This window comes from Kluyveromyces lactis, assembly GCF_000002515.2.
Source record: "Kluyveromyces lactis strain NRRL Y-1140 chromosome C complete sequence".
NCBI lineage: Eukaryota > Fungi > Ascomycota > Saccharomycetes > Saccharomycetales > Saccharomycetaceae > Kluyveromyces > Kluyveromyces lactis.
Genome location: NC_006039.1, coordinates 469,213 through 488,926, shown reverse-complemented (window position 1 = coordinate 488,926; position 19,714 = coordinate 469,213). Strand labels below are relative to the sequence as shown.

Below are 19,714 nucleotides of genomic sequence, written 5' to 3'. Positions count from 1 at the left end.
CAATCCAGCTTTGATAGGGAACCTCAATTACTCATATGGTTCCATAGGTATTTGACAATGTATTTTCGTAAGGGGTATGCCCTTTCCTGTTGAGGAAAATGTCCCTCAGATCTAAAGCGTGAATCGAAAGCGTGAATCGTAATTATCAACTGACTAAAGATCTTCCTAAATAGTTTACCTTGGGGGACGTTACATATATTGATACACTTCATTAGTTAAAAGACAATAAATTCAAATCGCTACCATGGTACAGAGCAAGGCAATTAATTTATGATTGTTTGGAAACAATCTTTTTTGCGCTTGCGAAGTTGTCAAAGCAGGTAGTCTAAGGATATGTTCTTTGCCATGGAAATTGGGAATTGTGAGTGCTCAATCCCTTCATAAACTGCCCAAAAATTTCTTCCACATGAGAACCGTATTGGTATACCACTGAGTTATTCCACGTTCTAATGCACTGAAACAATCCGTTATATTCCACAATTCCTTGACTAACTTTTCCTATACTGATCAATCTCCCGCGTGCATTATTCTTGGCGTCGTCCGACAGCTCCCAGACAATAGACGTGACACTAGATCCATCATATATATCAGACTCTACGGGTACTAGATGATCTGTTGAAGATCTTATTGGGTCAATGGTTTGCCAAATTTCTTTATACGTCATGACTCTCTCCTCAGAAACATTATACATCTCCCCTTCCTCGAGTCTACTACTATATGTCAGGGATTTGAAATGACCAAAATCAGCACTACGCTCGGGATCATTTCCATGTACAGAATCCAGTTCATGAACAAATTTCAAAGAAAACTCGTAGCCGTCTTTTGTAGGAATTTCTTGTTCTTCTCCAGTTATTAACCACTGTGGTATATTGGTTTTTAAGTCAATTCTTGCATCTACGAACTTCCCATTACCAGCAGTAAGGACCCATGTATTGGTATCCTCGTGGGGCTCTTGTTCACCCCATTTAATTGAGATTCTACTCGAGAATACAGGTTCCATAGTTATTGAAAAGTTTTCCGCCGTATCGTTCGATAGGTTTATCGTTCGGTAATATTCCGCTGTTCGGGAAATGAGACAGTCCAGCGAGTACCTTCTGGTTGAATAAGAGCGCTAGCCACTAGCTTGATAGATGATTGGGACTTAACTAACTGATCCACTTGGTTGCTTAAAGCTTAGCAAAAAAAAAACTAAAGATGCAATTATATAGTGTTTCTTCTTGTGGGCAGTTTTTAATAAACGATCACCTCATTATAGATTTTGATACATAACAACATCTACAAACGACGTATGATAAAGAAATCTGGGGCAGAGTGCACACTGCACAGTGAACATGAACATCATAAGTTTGATTCAATTACAGACCATTCCAAGCCCTTTGAGGTAGTGATAGAGCCTTCATTCAATAAGACCTCTTGTGGGAACTTGTCAGCATCCGCACCGAACTTAACGAGAGATACAATGGAGTTTTTCTCATCAATTTGAGATCTAAACAAATTGATCCCATCTAGAGTGTTAACACCTTTCTTAAATAGGATACCTTGGATCCATCTTCCAACAACGATGACTAAACCTTCATATTCCTCATTATCTACACTTAATGCAATAGAATTAGCAGCTTGATCTACGTCCTTTTCATTGTTTAACTCGACAAATTCAAGTCTTGTTGGATCCACCGGTTGCCAAAGTTCTCTGAACTTGACTTCCGTACCTTCGGTTCCCCATGGGAAAACAGAACCAGTTTCTTCAACCAAACCGGAATCCCAAGTCTTGAAGACGGTTTTGATAACACCACGATGAGTTTCTGGAACATTCAACTTCACATTTGTATCGAACTTAAAATTGAAGTTTAAGGAGTTGGCTCTCTCATTGATTTTTTTCAATTCAATGTGATCAGATGTACCACCAAAAGCCCATTCAAATGGGAATTCCTTACCTTCAGCATTGACGAAAGGTCTAACGGATATGTAGTGACCTTTGTTGGTGGTAGAGGATAAAGTCAAAGTCGTCTCATCAGGTGGATTCGGAATAACTTCAAATAATACTCTCTTTGTCAATGAAACCATTGCTTGTCAATTTATATTGTGTATCTACTATTTCTTGACGCTAACGTCTATACGAATTATATTTCAGCTGTAGCGACTCCGCTAAGGATTCTTAGATGTGCTGATTGAGCGTTATTCCTGTTATTCTGGTCTACGTTTAAAAAAAAAGTTGCAATGAGATCAGTTGATATATCTTTTCCCTATATTTCACACAATTTTTCATTAAAGTCATGGAGCTGGACGTGAAAAGTTAATTGTTTAGGTAAAGAACGCTGCGATGCAACAACGGAATTTAGGTAAAGAAAGTTATTGAGGTTTACAACTGCTAATTTAAATGGCAACTGGTTCTGCCTGAATTTGGTATATTTACATACGTATGACGAATTAAGTACTGGTAAGCTTAATCGTTCTTCCAGGAAGAGAGAAAGGAAGCTATTCATTATCTACATGTGCCATCGACATTGGATCTCAATCTAATGAATTCAAACCGAATAAGAATCCTAGTTCTTTTCTTCCTAATTTATTTACCTCTCTGATTTGTGTTGGGTCCATGGCTAAGTTCACTAGAGTTTTCTTCTTGTTTTGTAATTCAACAATTCTGTCTTCAACTGACATTTTTATTAGCAACCGATGAACATAGACTTCTCTTTCTTGTGAGATTCTGTGACATCTGTCCATCGCTTGTTCTTCAACAAACGGATTCCAAAACGGATCTGCTAGGATGACATGGTTTGCACATGTGAGAGTAAGCCCCGAATTACCTGCTTTCATAGAAATTAGCATCACTCTATAATTATTATCCTGGTAAAAACTCTCGATACAAGCAGATCTTTGACTGGATGACATACTCCCGTCATATCTCAAGAAATTCAGACCGAGATTCTTCTTGATAAAATGTCCTAAAATTTCAAAGAACATAGTGAATTGCGAAAATATGACTAGCTTTTCATCAGTGTTAGAATCTGTGACTTTCTTGATAATGTCAAGACACATTTCAACCTTCTTAGATTCTTTAAGGCTTTTATAATCTATTGTGTAACCATTTTTTAACCTAGCCTTTTGTTCAGCTACCATCTTGTCATATTCTAGCCTCAAATCATCAATAGAATAGTTGAGGTTATTAACTTGATCAAATAGTTGATAACTGATTGCTTCTTTGTCATTGTTCATTTTCCTGCATACAAGACATGGAATATTGACAGAATTAGTACCTTTCGGTCCGAAGGACGCGGTGGGCTCCAATTTTGCGTTATCAACATACGGTTCAAAACATTGTGCGCATAAGCAATGACCACAGGAATTCAAAACTAACATTGAGTCAATATCCATTTGTTCCATACAAACTGGGCAAGTCATGTCATCTAAACATGCGTTGACGGCGTTCAAGGTGGCCTGATTCTGTCCCATCCTTTTAGATACAAAATAAAGCGGCCTCCAATCTTTCTCGAAATCTTTCCCGTTAATAATCTTTGAGCTTTTAGCATTTGACTCCCCGATTTTCACAAGTTCGGAATGCAAGCAAGCTTGTCTTAATCTCAAAAGCAAAGTTAATATACTGGAGTATGCCCCTTGCTTTTGCTTACTTTCCAACATTTTCTTAGCTTTATCTCGTGATTTGGATTCGAGAGCTTGATAGAACTCTAGTTCATCTCCTTCTAATTTATTAGCAGACTCCTTTAGATGTTTTTCAGGAAGTTGTAGTATAGGTTTGCCATCTATTTGTGATGTTTTAGTTCTGCGCAACATAATAGCTCTGAGAAGTACTTGCACTTTTTTCATAGCACGTTGCCGCTCGCTATCATTGTAATCATAGGGTTTCTTTGTATTCAAAACTGCACCAATATCAGAATGGAACTTGGCCTCTTTGTTGTAGGGAGGTATCCTCAAAAACCTGATTAAAGAGTATAGCTCACCTATGTTATTCTGAATGGGTGTGCCTGATAAAGCCCACCTGAAAGTCGAAGAGATGGTACAACAGGCTTTGGCTGCTTGTGTCTTTTTATTTTTTATATTCTGCGCTTCATCTAGAATAACTCTGTAAAATTCAGAATCATTACGATAGAAGGGAGAGAAATATTCATCGCTTGACTTGACTTGATTCATGAGCTTTAAGTCAACTGCATGCACATCGGGCTGATGCTCCCCATTTTTCCAGCTCAATGGCCAATGTTTCTTGAATTCGCTTGCCAATGTCTGATAAGACACTAGCACTATGTCGTATTCGGCCAAGTCTTTCCAACTTCTGAATTTGCTGCTATTATTTTCACCACCTCCGAATATCACCACCTTAACATTAACATCCTTCTTTATTTTGACAGCGACTTCGTCTTTCCACACTCTCAAAACAGCCACAGGGGCAACAACCAATGTCGTTTTAATCGCTGACTTCGGTTCTGGCTTGTTTGCCATTAATAAGGCGAGACTCTGAACAGTTTTACCAAGACCCATATCATCAGCCAATAAACCACCCCTTTTGCTGGATTTTTCCATTGACACTAGCCATCGTAAACCTTGTCTTTGGTGCTTTAATAGGTTTACGGTTAGTTCATTTGGCGTCAAATCTTCCCCTTCAACTTCTGTTTCGATCTCTTTCAAGCCTTCTAATAAATCTCTTAATGACGACGCATCAGCAGTGTTATAGATATTCGTCATACGTAGTGAATGGTCTATTCTCGTTTTATAATTCTCTATAACCTCATCTATGTCATCATCCTCATCAGAGTCGTAAGTAACAAACTCCTCATTTTTTATTGTTTTACCTCCAATAACTGCAAGGTCATCATCATTGGCATATTGCTCGGGAATAGAAAACCCCAGTTGGAATAGGCGATCCAAAACTCCTGGTATAGTGCCAATATATAAAAAGCGATCCAGCACATCAATGCTCATCTGCACGGTGGAACGCCACATTGATGGTACAGTGGTTGAGTTGAACTCCTCTGAAATTTTTAGGAGGCTTAATATGTTCGAAAGTGCGCTCACGATTGTATCTTGAGCCATTTTATCGAGAGAGTGGTTTGTTGACAAAGTTAATATTGCCTCTTCTATTTCATCCTGAAGCTTTCGTAAAGATAGCAGTTGTGAATGGCCTTCGAGTTTCGAAGTGGATTTCTTCGATTCATATGGTGGATTTCCAATTAAAGCTTTATCATCCTTTTCATATTTCAATCCGCTTGACAAAGAGTGACTTGTAGATGATTGAGAGTCTCTTGCGTTGTCAACTAGCGCAGCCTGGCGCTCAGCATTAAGAAGACAATTCAAGTATGTACCTTTCATAATGGACTGGTATGTTAATTCGACACTCGGCATTTTGCAGCCAGTCCTTTGGAGAGTTGATAGGGTTAACCTAAAACTTTCAATTTTCATCTCAGAAAATGTAGACATATCCATTGCCCTAATGATTCCTTTTTCTAAGGTTTGTATCAAAGTTAAAATATTGGCCTTTTCATGAATTGTTTTCGAGGAATCTTTTTGAAGCATATCTTTGGCAAGTTCAATAACTTTTAGCGATTCCTCGGGATAATACTGCCAGTCGAAACCTAATTTGGTTAAAGATTCGTAGCAGTAAAGCAGTAAAATGCCAGAAGAGTGAAGTATATGTGCTGAATGGCACACTTCTTCCCTTTCTTTGGAATGCATTGTGGGCACTTTATACTGTTTATCCTCATGATACTTTTCTATGAAAAAGACAAGGCAATCAAGACTTTGCAATATCCTGGACATATCAGCAGGAGAGCGAGAAGACTTCAGTTCATGAAGTCTTCTTTTCATTTTTGTTATGCTCTGTAGGAAATATTCTGTATCAATGAAGTCATCCCAATTCAGTCCTAACTTGTGCATTGCTTCCTTGGTGTAAGGTATATTAATATTCAACCTTTCAATATGCACCATCAGTTTGAAAATATTTTTTACAATTTCAGGATCGTAGACTTCTTCTCCCTCTAAAGTGAATTCAAGGAAACCAATTAAAAGGTCAAGGTCTTTGAAAAGCTTCGATGCTCTATCACTGCTTAGTGATTTTTCCAGTATGCTTGATTTTACTGCGTGAATTTCTTGGAACACTTTTGTAGAATCAATCGCAGAATTTATATTATAATGTAGCTTTTTCATCTCTTCCAAAACAAAGGGGATGCGGACACCCAATTGAACCAAACGCAACAATGCATGTGTTATTTTATTGTATTTACCAGGGTGTTGTAATGGGTATTGAGATCGATTCCGGTAGCCATCCAAAACGATGGAAGCATAGTGCTTGATTTGATGCTTTTCTTTATCAGGTCTGTGGATCTTGTCGGCCAAGCTGAAGACCTGGTCTATATGACTTTTGAATTTGGAGTCGGTAGACAAGGATTCCTCTGATTTAGGGAGATCTTCATCATAAAGTTTTAATTCTTGAAATCGTTGGAAGATATAAGGCATCTTTATACCTTGACTTGTTAACTCTGTTAATATTTGATATATTGTTGCCTTCAAGAAAACCGAACTGGGTTGTTCATAGAAAATCTCTGATTCAAATGCCAGTAGTCGGTCACAAAGTGTATTGATATAAATCTTATTATCCTCGGATCGTGAAGTGTTACGCAGTAGTTCTTTAACTTTATTGATAGTTTCTACGAAAAGGTTGTGTTTCCTCACATCTTTGATAATATCTTTGGAGACACTCTGAAGTTGAAGTGACATTTCTTTGCCGTTGTGGCTAGATATGGCTCTTATCCTTTCGTACAGTTGTTTTATCTCGTTCTCTAAGTCATGATGGTCCCTTTTCACAGAATGAAGTTTTGTTCTTGTTGCCACTGTCCGCTCCTCTGCCGCGCGTATCTGCTGCCGTAGGTCAGTTAATAATTTTCTCTGCGACGGCATATTGGGATCCTCTCCATAAAGGTTCAGTAACGAACGATACTTAACCTGAAGAGTATCTTCAGCATCTTTACGTCTGGCCAGCTTGTTTGTTAAGACATCCGTCATACTTTTCTTAGCCCGAAGTTTTTTAGTCAGCACTAATAGCCGTTCTTGTAGATGTTGAAGCGCCACATGTGCACCCTCCGCGGGTTTGACGTCTGCCTCCTCTTCGCTTGATACTACAATCACTTGTGAGTCCTGCTCCATTGGTTTAAAGTGTTTCACCAGAGGCTGCAGATGTTCTGCTTCTATTTCATCGATCTCTCGCTTCACAAATAACTTCGGCGTCTCCTGTCTCTTCAACTCAGAAACTACTTCGTTTTCTTCCTCCTCCTCAGCATCTAGCGTGAGGTTAACTACAGGTATTTCTGCTCCATTCTCTGTCATCTGTGGTTTATTGCAGTCTCGTTTCTTGTTTGATCTCTACTGCAACGGTGGTGAGCAGAATTCGTAAAGTAAAATTGAAGCACAGGCAGTGCACCTATCCTTGATCTGTTCGATATACCCCTGCTAAATCTTCAAAGTTTAGAACAGGTAAACGTACAAATAAGAAGAAAATCACCAAAACCTTTATGTGCTATTACAGTTGCTGACAGCTACTCTGTTTAAAGTGCTATAGGCACTTTGTACTCGTCCTTTCACGCACGAAAACACACAGCTTCCTTCGTGAAGAACTAACTGATTATAACTGATTACCTTAGTTTAGTTTTTTTCGTAAAACAGAGATACTCATGAGCATTCTGTGTGGAAAACAAGAAAAAAGCATCACGTGCTGCATTCAGAACATGATCCTCCCAGTCATCAGGTTACGGTTACGTAAGGCATGGAATAAGATAAAACTAATTATATTTGCATAGATTGATATTCCTGGTACCTGTGGTTAGAAGCGTCCATCGCCACGGCCACCATGGCCGCCAGGACCGCCGGGACCGCCATGGCCACCGAAACCTCCATGGTTGTTATTTGGTGGGCCATTGAAAGGTCTCTCATTAGGTCTTCCACCGCTGGAGCCACCAAAACCACCAAAGCCACCAAAGCCACTAGACCCACTAGACCCACTGAAATGGCTTTCGTTATGCTTCTTATCATGGTGAGATGACATCGCATGTGATAGCAATGATCCGGCCAACAGACCGGTACCAATACCAGCGATACCTCCTAGCACAGTACTCCCGTAGCCCTTGGATGCTTTCTGCTGTTCCTGTGGTTGGGCCGTTCCTTGAGCTGGAGTTGCGACATAAGGTTGTTGGTATGCCGGTTGTTGCTGCTGGTATACCGGTTGTTGCTGAGGATAGCTTTGAGCCGGATAACTTTCAGTTGGATACGATTGTGGTTGTGATTGAGCCTCCGGTTGTTGAGCTGGATAAGATTGCTGTTGCTCAGGCTGCTGCTGCACGTACTGAGGTTCAGGAGCTTTTTCCGGTACATTACTTGAATAGCTTGCTGAAGGTGGTGGACCTGCTGGTCTTTGTTCAACACCCCGTGGCCATGTTGTTCCCTCAGGTTCTTCCCATTGGGATTGTTCAGTCTTCAAATTTACGTAAAACCAGGTTTGGTACTGGTCGTCGTAAACAGCTTTCCAACCTTCTGGAACTTGTGGTGCCAAATCTCTACTAGCCATTGTCGTTACCGTTTTCTTGCTAGAGACAACGAATGCAGGTGTGTTTCAATTGAGTCAATTGAGTCAATTGTTGTTCAAACAAAATGTCCTCGAAAGTATACTAGTTCCATAGTATTTAGATATCAAGGTTCGGTACATCTATATATACCGTATATAATGTTGGCTGAGAGAAGAAAACAAAAAAAAAGAAAAAAGTTTACGGCCGACTATGGCTGTTAATTTATGTGCGACTTGGTTGACCGTGGCATTGAAAAGAAAGGAGAAAAGGCAATTTTAATCAAGGTTGGCCTGGTATCCGTTAACTGGGGGGATGCGGCGTATTAGAGATTAGAATACCAGATCTTGCATTTACTATTGGCTGGGAGGAATATGTTCTAGGCTATCAAGAACTGACAGGAGGAAGATATTAATATTGAAGTAGAAAACTAGAAATTAAAAACGTACGGAAGAATAACTTAAAGTGACCCAGAATTGAAAAAAATATAGTGCTTTTGTGTGCGGGTTTGTGGATTATGTGAAATCGTCCATTTATAAGCGACCGGGTTCCGTCGCAAGTTGAGTAAATTGATAGATGTTTCCTTTGGCTTTATTTATTTTTGGGTTTTTTTAACCTTCGTTTTACTCAGTTTTAGTTATAGGGAGATGCTTTGTTTGATTTTTTTTTTAGTGTTTTGTGATTTATTTGTCTGCGTATCCTATTAATAGGTACTGCTACATTGGTTTGGAAATTGTCTATTAGTTAATGGTTGTGGGAACAATCCACTTTGGACCAATTTTCTGTAGTCCCATTCAAGGGTGTCTTCGGTCTTGTAACACCAGTAGATCCAACCGTTTCTAATCTCATATGCGTCAAGTTGAGCTTCGATGTATTTTCTGTAGTTGTCCTTTTTATCGGAGGTCCAGGTACTAATATCTTGACTTCCCTCACAAGAACCAATCCAGTAGGAAGTATCCTGGTTCTTAACGAAGGATCCGTCGTATCTGGCACCAATTCCAACACCGTTCAACCATTTGGTACAGTCAGTTAATGCGGCAGACCATTCACCAACGACGTTCCAATGAGCTTCGGTTAATGTCTCTTTACCTTGTTCACAGACAACAGAGATATGTTCATCGATGGTTCTGCCGACCTCTTCAGGAGAGAACACTTGGTAATGGTGATGGTCGACCAATACGCCGAAAGCGCCTTGTTCCACGGTCAATTGATCGTCAAAGTAGTTGGCCTTCTGGAAAGCATCATGGATAACAAGGATTTGATCTCTTTGTAAGTCATTTCTCAAGTAATCGTATGCCCAGTTGTACAATTCCTTCAACTTATCCATATCGATGACTGGACCCAATGGTTCATTGAGGACTTCGACACCAACAACGGTGTCAGTAAATTCATCCCTTGAGTATTTCTCAATGACGTAAGCCAAGACGTTTTTAAAGACGTCCCAGTTACCATCCTGTTGGAATTCGACCTGATCTCTAAGACCTGAGTTATCAAACCCATTTTGAGACCCAGGAGCACCGTGTAAGTCAACCCACACCTTCAATCCATAACTTCTGGCCCATTCGATAGCCTGATCCAAATACGCTTCTTGTAATCCACTCACGTATGGATCGTCGTCCAACAATTCGAAAGCCCAGTACCCAATTGGGATTCTGACAGTGTTCAACCCAGTGTTGGAAATATCTTCAAAATCCGCTTCAGTGATCCAAGTGGACCAATGCTGTTTCAATCTATCACGAGCAAGGTCTTCGCCCAAATATTGGCAATAATGGTACTCATCGTATGGGATACCGTCATCGTTATACTCATTGGTACGGAACGTTTCGAAAAGCGATGGGGTAATGAATGGTTCCAACACCAACCAACCACCAAGGTTCACACCCCTGACTTTATAATTCTCATATTCAAAGTATCTTTTTGAAAGAGGCAATGGCTGTGCCAGACACACTGAGACCAGCAACGAAATCAATGAAACAACTTGCATTGAAAGCATTGCGTAGTGAATTTTATATTTATATGTATGGCCCTTTGTATTCCTCTGATGTATTGGCAATATATGCAATATAGTTATAGGACAGTGATTGTTTTCACCTCGATGACTTTTGGACACAGATACAGTTATCAGTAACCCTTTTCTCGATATCAGATCTTAAATACAGCCAGATCAGAAAAAAAGTTATCTCGAAACGAATGAGTCGGGAAGCGTTACAAGTGAATCTCTAAACACCTATTTATATCTATTCACACTTACAACTGTAAACTTTCCACAAACTTGGACAGGGTCAGGGTCAGAGATGACCACCGCTCCCTCCCAAGTAGCAACGTATAAATTGATTCTGACAAAACCCGCGTCGCTAAAAAAAAAATACGTAACCAAGGTCCTTAGACACTGTGAATGGGCAAAAAATAAACCGAAGCTGCGTACGAGTACAAACGTGTATATTTTTAACCACTGAAAAACCATCGAAATCGGTTACAACAAAAGCGTAGTTGGGGAACTAATCGATCATTTTGATGCAAATGGAAATCCCGAATACACTTTTTTTTTTCCTTCACATTAAAACACACCCTCCTGCACGTAGTTCAAAGGGCTCCTCTTTCTATTTCTGTTTCTATTTCTGCCCACCGTACGATTACTTCCTACAATGATCAGTCCGACAAAAGAAACCCTAGTAACCATCACACGAAAAGAGTAAACGAGACAATCAGTAAAAAAAATTTAAAGTATAACTCTGGATGCAGGTGCGACAAACTAACTAGCTAAGTAATTAAAACCAAGCTCAATCCGTGGGTTGTATCAGTTTTTCCTTGGCTTCTCTTTCTTCTTTGCGCAACGACTAGCTATATTAACTATATGTTAGTCTAAGACAGTGATAAAACATGATAAAGGAGAAACAGAAGGTGAGTAGGTCACAGCAGATAGCAAGTGTGTCAACGGAACCCTGACGATTGGATTGGTCTGGTTTTGACTACTACTCGCTATAAATGTGTTTCTATTTCTGTTTCCATTCCTAGTTCTGTTTCTGTTTCTGCTTCTGTTTCTGTTTCTAGGTCATTGCGTCGTCTTTGTGCCTGGCTGCCTTTCTGTCCGGATCGCGAAAGGAATGTTTTTTTCTGTTTCTCGAGTTTCGTTTTTAGATTTGGCCGTTTCAGACTCAGAAGATCTCGGAGCGGGGCAGCAAGGTCATTTGGCCGAAGATCGTATCACATGGCAATTTCTGAAGCAGCTTTCGTAGGATGCGAGATTGCGGGTTCAATTAATTTCCAGAAAAGGGCTCTCGCCTCTGCCAACGGCTATACTGAGACAGAGCTACATTTCGAAATTGGTGAAGAAGCGCGGGAACTGGTTAAAACTGGTTAAGGAATAGTAATTTCAGTGCTGGTTTTCCTTATATTTTTGTGCTTGAGAAAATGCAGATAAATGGAATTCATGGTTGATCTTGCGGCGATACTATGCGAACGGCTGTCTATTCTGTACATAGAGAAGGGAATCGCTATATAAATCTATGTGTTAGGTTACCTGCTGTATGTGAGTGTAGTAGAGAGGAGAGAATATTTCATTAATTGGGCTGGGTCTCAGAAGTTTCAGATTCACTTTGAGACTCGTCCTGATCGGGTTTCGAATCTCCCTTTTCTTGTGGTTCGATGCTTGTTTCAGCATCGGCCTCTATGCTTGCGTCTTCTTTGGCTTCGGCCTGTGATCCGACGGCTGAAGTTATGGGGCCTTCCTTGTCAACATTCTTCCAACATCGTAGTTTCAAGGCGTATCCTGTGAAAGCTTTTATTTCAAGAGACCCTGGTTTCCAATGAGACGCCTTTATTTGTGCAGAGGTTTTGGGTTTCTTCTCAGCTGGTTCTTCCACTGGTTTATCGTCCGTCTTATCTGTTGTGGTTATCTTGCGTTGTTCATCTGTTTTACCTGTTTCGGCTGCTGTTTCGGTAGATGGTTGTTCGGAAGCTTCTCTTGTTACATTGGGTTCTACTTCAGTCATATTGTGCAGAGGGCCTTTAAGGCAATGATCAAAGGTGCTTGGTTGATTGATGTACCATGTCCTTCTTCTCTTGTGTTGATGAGATAGTTACCATACGGTGCAGATATTTATATATGTTTTCTAAATAAAATTTCGATCTGGCAGACCTTGTTAAAAAAACGCATCTGTCGTGACATATAGGAGTTGGTAAGTGAGCAGGTATAAAAGAAGCCAAAATCATCGTAGCTTTGTACTTGATGAGCGATTCGGGATAAGAACGGTGCTTTTGAAGTCTGTGCATCAATACCATTGGCTCGCAAGCTTGTATTTTTTACTTGACATTGCATATTCAGTATTCAAAGTTCACGTTCTGTTGTAACTTTTAAAAAGTCGCCATGACAAAAAAACCCACGCACTTTCCATACACAGACTTTTGATAAACATTTCATAAGTCTTTTTATGGAGAATAAAAGGAGTAATTGCTAAACAGTTGAATCATGTGCTCCACATAGAATTCAATCCAAACCGATGATACAGTTCAGTATTACATTAGTATGACCATGTCACGGGAACATAAAGTTTGAAAAAACAACTTTTTCATCAATATCATCCGATATAGTGTAACGGCTATCACATCACGCTTTCACCGTGGAGACCGGGGTTCGACTCCCCGTATCGGAGTATTATTTTTTGTATTTTCTTATTACCCAGTGGAAAGTTAATGTTCGACTGTGAATATAATTGCAATTCGACATCAACGTCGAAAATGCATACATTCTTTTGATTAATACTTACGGAAGCTAAATACAGATTGGAATATTTTTTAGCTCTTAAATACCAAAATTACCACTTCTTATGTCTTCGTATAACTTCTTCCTATTCGTTTGTTTATCCATATTGCCACTATGTAGCTTATTTGTCACCGGTCCTTGAGGTATAAATCCTGGCTGGGGTGGAACTGGGGACTGATGCTGATTGTACCTACCGCCGTTGACAGGGGGACGAAATTGTTGCGGCTGCATAGGCGGTGGTGGTGAAGAGTAAGTCTGTGGTGGTGGAACTGCCGAACTTGGGGCATATCGTTGAGGTCCATATCCCACACCATACTGAGGATTAACAGTACCTTGTAACATACCATTAGGCGGTCCCCGTACAGGAACCTTGCCTTGTGGCATATGTTGATGCATACCATAGGATGTACCTTGAGGAATATGTGCATTTGGTCCCGGGTGCATGGTTCCCGGGTGCATGGTTCTCGCATCATAATCTGGAGACACTTGTCTTGGTGCTCCATGTTGACGAGAATATAAGTTTGGTTGAGCTAAATGTCTTGGTATTCTTCCCCGCATCTCTCTATCATTCACACCAAGGGGAGTAGGTGTTTCATCAATTGGTGCACTCATATGAGGATTCATATTAGAGTTTGAGTGGGGGGAAAAAGGGGCACGAGCATTTGAGAAAGAATTCTGTCCCTCAACCTCTAGATGAGGCAAACTTTGTGGGATCCTTGGTTCGCCTTCTCTACGATATTGTTCGCGCTGAGACACAGACGAAAAATCGCCAGATTCAGCAATTGTCTCATAAGTAGCTTGTTGTACGTTTGGTGGATTGAAACCAGCTGAAGAATTATAAGCAGGTCCGTTGTAATTAGCGTTTTGATACGGATGTTGGTGATTTGGCTGGCTTTGGGGGTATTGTGCTTTAAAGTGGGTTCTACCATGTTCTGAAGGATGGCCCCCTGGTTGTGTTGGCGGTAGCTGGTGCTGCTTAAACTGCTGATCAGCTTCCGGCGGAGTGTATTGTTTTAATGAGTAGTTAGGTCCAGATTCCACAGTGTTGGAATAGTTCTCAGCGTAATTTTGCTGATACCTCTCTGGTGTTCCTTGACTTTGATATCTTTCAGGGGAAGGATCGAGGCGTGCTATAACTGGCAAGGCACTACCTGAGCTAGTTTGAGGAGCTAGAGTTCGTACCTGGCTTTCGTAATTGGCTGGTAACGCACCTCTTTGGTGATTTTGGGATGACTTGACGTTAGTTTCAGAACCTTCATTTATCAAAGGTTGACGAGCTGCCGGTGGATAAGTTCTCTGATAAGGGTTGTCTGACTGCCGTATAGGAGGAGTAGAAGGTGACCCTGTCATCCGTTGTTCCCTTGTAGATGTTGGTAAGGCCGACTGAGCAATCATTGGCTGCATCCGTGGAGTTGGAGTCTGTTTCGGAAGTTCTTCACTGGATGCATTACTTGTGGTGTTTTCCGTAACGACCAAAGGAACCACAGGTAGATCTTTTCCCCTTATTTTGGATTCAGATGGGATGGTCGTTACATCATCATTTGCTTCAGTTGGAATCATGGAATTTGTTGAGATATCGAGAGGAGTGACGATACTGATTTGACTGTCATTCAGAGGGTCTTCTGGCCTCTGATTATGCTGTGCTCGGGATTTATATTTGTCAAACATCGTTAGTGTTTCAAACTTTTCGTCACTGGTTCTAAGACTTGCATCCAAATCCTTAACAGCATCACCTGGATCAGCAGTAATCATTTCCAAAGTCATGTCATCAACTAAATTAGCTAGGTCCGAAATCCTATTCTTGGAGTCAGTTTCATCGAGCCCGAGTCCTTTTGCAGAAACTTGCTGCTCTACTTCTATACGCTCTTGAGAGTCGACGGGTAAAGTGTCATCGATGGAATAATTTTTGACCACAGAGTCGGGTGTTACACTGGACTTTTCTCTGTCAGTATGGACGGGAAGCCCTCTGATAGTGAGCTCATCGTATGTGGATGATGATAGTCTAACGCACTCCGATGCATCTTGTGCTTGGCTCCGCGCAAGCGGAGTGGGGGAGGGGGACAGCTTCCTATATTGTGGTTCATAATGACCATAGTTGGAAAGCGAACCTGCTTTTTCGGAGGGTGATTTCCTGTAAGGACTGGTGAAAAGAGGAACATGCTTTTGTTCTGTCTGCAGTACTTGCTCTGGAGAAGGATCCTGTTGTTGTCTATGCTGTTGTTGTCTATGCTGTTGTTTTTGATAATCCAATTGTGGGGACGCAGAAGGGCGAGGTGATTCCGTTCTCCGTTCTGCAAATGTAGTATCTTCAATGAAAGGTTTGTTAATGAGCTGAGGGCTTTTACTAATTCTGGGTTGGACTGAAGCTATTTTATCATGCGAAGGGGATATTTCATGATTCAGAGGGTTTTCAGAATCACCCGCTCTCGGAACTGAAGCCTGAGTGCGTAGAGGAGAAGGTCTTCTTACAGAAGTTTGGTCAGTTTTTGATACTACATTATCTATTAGACCAGGAACAGGCAACGGCTTCGTTCTAATTTCTTTCTCTGGCAGCATCGTTTTGTCTAATGACGGAACAGAAGATGGTGTTGGGGATTGACTTGACATCTGCACAGGTTCCGCAGAATCCTTGGGAACTCTACTAGTCTCCTTTGCTTCACCTTTAGTAGTTTGTTGCAAAAATTCGTCCTTCGGAGTGTCGGATACAGCCGTATTGATGTAATCTGTTCTATCAACGCAGTTATAAGCTTTGCTTTCAAATACTGCATCACATTCCTCCAAGATCAACCACTTTTTGAATCCATCAAATTCGAACTCCAAGATCAATGACCTACCGAACATCTTACGCTTTTGTGAAGTTTGTTCGTAAGATAGAGTCGAAAGCCAGGCCCAAATAAAATAATCATCTATATCAACACGACTGATACTAATTGACTCTTCTATCAAATCGGGATTTGAGGAGGGCAGATTCCTTCCTTTACTCCAACCAGCTTGGAAAGTAGAATGCTTAGTAGACATGCATTTCATCAACCGTTTTGATTCTTTTGACATCTTACTGCTTATCCCCTCAATGTTCTTTTTCTTCTTGAACAGCGACTTCAATAAGGCGAAGTCTTCTCGAGTTTCGAACTTTTCTGGTTCATCAAAATCCATGAGCTCATTGCAACGTTCAATCAATTGCCACGGTTTCCTAGTAAACTTTGTGGTCATGAGAGTTACAATAGGAACAGTAAGGATAGTTTCAGAGGTAAATGTGTCAGAATTCTTAGGAGGATAAGCATTGTCGAATAGAATGTTTCTTAAACTTTTCGGTAATTTTACCTTTGTAGAATCCGTTGGTACGAATGATCTTATGAAAGCCAATAACAAATGAAACATAGCCTCAGCTGCCGGAATCCATTGGCTCAAACCTTGTTTATAATCATTAGTGTCTGCCCGTCTGGCATCAAAAATCATATTAGTAGCGGTATCTTGATCCATTTGGAATGCCCATACTGCACACATCTTTGATATCTTTCTAGCGCTCATTTTATTCTTTTTCGAGTTAGATGCCATAGTGACTATTAAATCAAAAAAGTCATATACTATTGATGCATGGTTAGGCGAATCTAAACATTTTGGCATAATCTCAAGAAAAGATTTTTGAGAATAATTCTGTTCAGCCTCCTTCGTTTTAAATTCATTGTATGCTGCCCATCCGATTATTTCTCCGTTCGGCAATCGACACCATATATATTTTAGAGCTTGAAACAAAGTCCAGACTTCTGTCCTGTTTAATATTTTTTGTATCTTTTCATCCGCTACGGGTTGGCCATTACCTAACGGAAAGATTGAGTTCAAGAAGGATAAAAGCTTTTCATTAGTTTGCTCAGGTCTAAATGGCAGAAACAGATATTCTGTTTCAAAACCATTCAATTTCAGTTCGTTGGTAATCAAATGAATTAATGATCTCACCTTTTCTCTCTGAAATTCGTGAAAGAATTCGAATTCATCATCAGCGTCATCGCCATCGCGCTTTGTTTTCTTACCGAGTCTAACATCCTCTTTAGTATAATTACATGTGTTTTCTTCAAACGGCGGTTGAGGCAGAGGCTTTTTTTCACTCATGGTCTATGATGGTTTTATGATTGAAGATTAAAGATCCCTATTTTTGATACTTTTTTGGCGTGTTCTTCGTTTATTCACTAGTGTGTTTAAATAGATCAGATTTTTGATCCAAATAAAGCTCTCATGAAACATTCAAATGTTTCACGAAGTTCGCGAACACGAACAGCGGAGCAGAAAGAACAGAAAAATAACAAAACCCGATCACGTGATATAGTGACAAAACTAAACGCACGACAGTGACGTTTCAAACTAGCGGGAAAATGTTTGGCTTGGGTTGCTCCGCAACATTAATACGATGAACAATACAAGAACGTTATTCTGTGAAAATTTATATATATACTAGAGAAAAGTTCATGCAAAAATCAGGATACAGGGACCAACTGGTTACTCACATCGCTGCAGCAATGCCCCTTTTGCGCCAATAATCACTAACAGCATGCCACTCTGCATTGACTCTACAAATCCCATTAACCACCGATCTTGAAGGCATTTCCTTGGGAGTATGACCCATTTTCACTAGCTCAGCGATCAAGGCTTTACCCACCATTGGAAAGCTTTCAACCTCTAAAATGTCCGGCAATAACTGATGATGTACTCTTGGATATGCAATCGTTTCTAATAGTGGCATTTGATACCAGTACTTTCTTACAATTACTTGCAAAATTGAAGGACTAATACGGGAACCTCCTGAGGCCCCAACCACCAAGTCTGGGAATCCCAACTCATTTAAGATAATAGTGGGCACGCAAGAAGATAGTGGTCTTTTTCCTGGTTCAATCAAATTATATGCAGATGGCGCCAATCCAAAACTGTTCGATCTGCCAGCGATAGAAAAATCGTCCATTTCGTTATTAAAGATGACTCCAGTTACGGGATCATGCACCAAGGAGCCAAATAGTAGATTGACGGTTGTTGTCAACGATACCGCATTATGCTTATCATCAACAACTGAAAAGTGTGCTGTTCCATGTGGCTCATTCATTTCGTATGCAGGATGATAGTCTTTCCAATTTGGTAGTGTCCTGAAATTTGAATCATTACCATTTTCTTTTATTTTTAAGACTGCGTGCTGTATCCATGGGTCATTCAAGACTTTTTGGATCCGTGATGGCAATTCATCTCCACCTCCGTAATCTCCCAATCTTGATCTTGCACTAGCTAACCACTTCATAGCCTCCACTAATTCGTATGTCTGTTGTGTTGAGTAATCACCACCTGTCACAGATGGGAATGCATCTAAAACTTTTAGTGCTGCTATCAAAGCTGCACCACTAGATGATCCGCTGGAGGTGAGCACAGTCAAATCATTATTAGGCATATTTTCCCATCCGCTTCTAATCAGTACTGATAGTGGTTTTTGCTTTTCAGCTTTGTAGAGTGAGAAATCTTCTCTGGTGATGATACCTCCTCTTTCTTTTATCTTAGATACCATAGATTTCACAAGATAAGAATTGGGATCGTAAAATGGTGCAACTGAACCGTTTTTAGCTAAGACTTCAAGAGTTTTAGCAAGGGTAGGTCTTTTAAGCCAATCTCCCTTTTTCTTGATGGAACCATCCTCATTAAACACAAATTGCCAGTCTTCAAAGTTCATCCTCAAGAAATATTCATAGGCTCCTAATGAAGCACCTAATACTTCCTGGATTTCCCATCCATGATAGCCCAAGTCAATGACAGGTTGCAAAACATTTTGCCAAGAAATCTTACCACTACCATATTCGCTCCACATATCATATAATCCAGCCAATTCTCCAGGAACTGCAATTGATAACCCGCCAACTACGGACGCAAAATCACCGAGTCCGTCGTACATTGTATTATTGCTAAGTAATGGCGCCGTCTCCCTGAAATCATACGTTACACTCTCCTCTTTTGTCGAAACGACAGCGAATCCGCCTCCACCAATTCCACTGTTAAAGAAATTGATCATGCCAATACACAACGCAACAGTAACTGCCGCATCGACAGCATTTGAACCTGGGAAATCCAAGAATACCTTATGTAGTGTCATATTGCTACATAGTTCTAAGTCTGAAGCAATAGCAAACTTCGAACCGATTTTCAATAGCTCCTGATTTGGAGTCAAAGTCGGAGATCTATCAATATCCAACGCAATGTCAGGCTGGTTGTTGAGCACATGCGGGCTTAAGGCTTCACAAAAACCCAGTAACAACAAGAATGGCGTTAAAACCATTGTTAACGCCACTCTTTCTTGTTTTCTCTCGATACCGTGAACGTCTTCCTTATCTCCAAATTGTCTTTGTACACTGTTTGTGCCAAGTTGAAC

General features: G+C 40.5%; 8 protein-coding genes and 1 non-coding gene across 9 annotated transcripts; 1 reads left to right on the top strand and 8 right to left on the bottom strand.

The window, feature by feature from the left end:
- Positions 1 to 325: 325 nt before the first annotated feature.
- Positions 326 to 1,000, bottom strand: KLLA0_C05412g (uncharacterized protein; the record flags this gene model as incomplete). Its single annotated transcript, XM_452441.1, has 1 exon — positions 326 to 1,000. One exon carries the CDS (start codon positions 998 to 1,000, stop codon positions 326 to 328), a length of 675 nt encoding a protein of 224 aa, XP_452441.1.
- Positions 1,001 to 1,338: 338 nt separating this feature from the next.
- Positions 1,339 to 2,064, bottom strand: HRI1 (Hri1p; the record flags this gene model as incomplete). The annotated part of the gene is made up of 1 exon (XM_452440.1): positions 1,339 to 2,064. The coding sequence occupies one exon, from the start codon at positions 2,062 to 2,064 to the stop codon at positions 1,339 to 1,341; it is 726 nt and encodes a 241-aa protein (XP_452440.1).
- Positions 2,065 to 2,511: 447 nt separating this feature from the next.
- ULS1 (translocase ULS1) lies at positions 2,512 to 7,329 on the bottom strand (the record flags this gene model as incomplete). Its single annotated transcript, XM_452439.1, has 1 exon — positions 2,512 to 7,329. One exon carries the CDS (start codon positions 7,327 to 7,329, stop codon positions 2,512 to 2,514), a length of 4,818 nt encoding a protein of 1,605 aa, XP_452439.1.
- Positions 7,330 to 7,822: 493 nt separating this feature from the next.
- Positions 7,823 to 8,563, bottom strand: KLLA0_C05346g (WW domain-containing protein; the record flags this gene model as incomplete). Its single annotated transcript, XM_452438.1, has 1 exon — positions 7,823 to 8,563. The coding sequence occupies one exon, from the start codon at positions 8,561 to 8,563 to the stop codon at positions 7,823 to 7,825; it is 741 nt and encodes a 246-aa protein (XP_452438.1).
- A 698-nt stretch (positions 8,564 to 9,261) lies between these two features.
- Positions 9,262 to 10,551, bottom strand: EXG1 (glucan 1,3-beta-glucosidase; the record flags this gene model as incomplete). The annotated part of the gene is made up of 1 exon (XM_452437.1): positions 9,262 to 10,551. The coding sequence occupies one exon, from the start codon at positions 10,549 to 10,551 to the stop codon at positions 9,262 to 9,264; it is 1,290 nt and encodes a 429-aa protein (XP_452437.1).
- A 1,567-nt stretch (positions 10,552 to 12,118) lies between these two features.
- On the bottom strand, positions 12,119 to 12,550 carry KLLA0_C05302g (uncharacterized protein; the record flags this gene model as incomplete). The annotated part of the gene is made up of 1 exon (XM_452436.1): positions 12,119 to 12,550. The coding sequence occupies one exon, from the start codon at positions 12,548 to 12,550 to the stop codon at positions 12,119 to 12,121; it is 432 nt and encodes a 143-aa protein (XP_452436.1).
- A 588-nt stretch (positions 12,551 to 13,138) lies between these two features.
- Positions 13,139 to 13,210, top strand: KLLA0_C05280r. The gene has a single exon. It is a non-coding gene; the product is annotated as a tRNA-Glu (tRNA).
- A 149-nt stretch (positions 13,211 to 13,359) lies between these two features.
- On the bottom strand, positions 13,360 to 17,427 carry MSB1 (Msb1p; the record flags this gene model as incomplete). The annotated part of the gene is made up of 1 exon (XM_452435.1): positions 13,360 to 17,427. The coding sequence occupies one exon, from the start codon at positions 17,425 to 17,427 to the stop codon at positions 13,360 to 13,362; it is 4,068 nt and encodes a 1,355-aa protein (XP_452435.1).
- A 388-nt stretch (positions 17,428 to 17,815) lies between these two features.
- ECM38 (gamma-glutamyltransferase) lies at positions 17,816 to 19,621 on the bottom strand (the record flags this gene model as incomplete). The annotated part of the gene is made up of 1 exon (XM_452434.1): positions 17,816 to 19,621. One exon carries the CDS (start codon positions 19,619 to 19,621, stop codon positions 17,816 to 17,818), a length of 1,806 nt encoding a protein of 601 aa, XP_452434.1.
- Between the last annotated feature and the right edge of the window lie 93 nt (positions 19,622 to 19,714).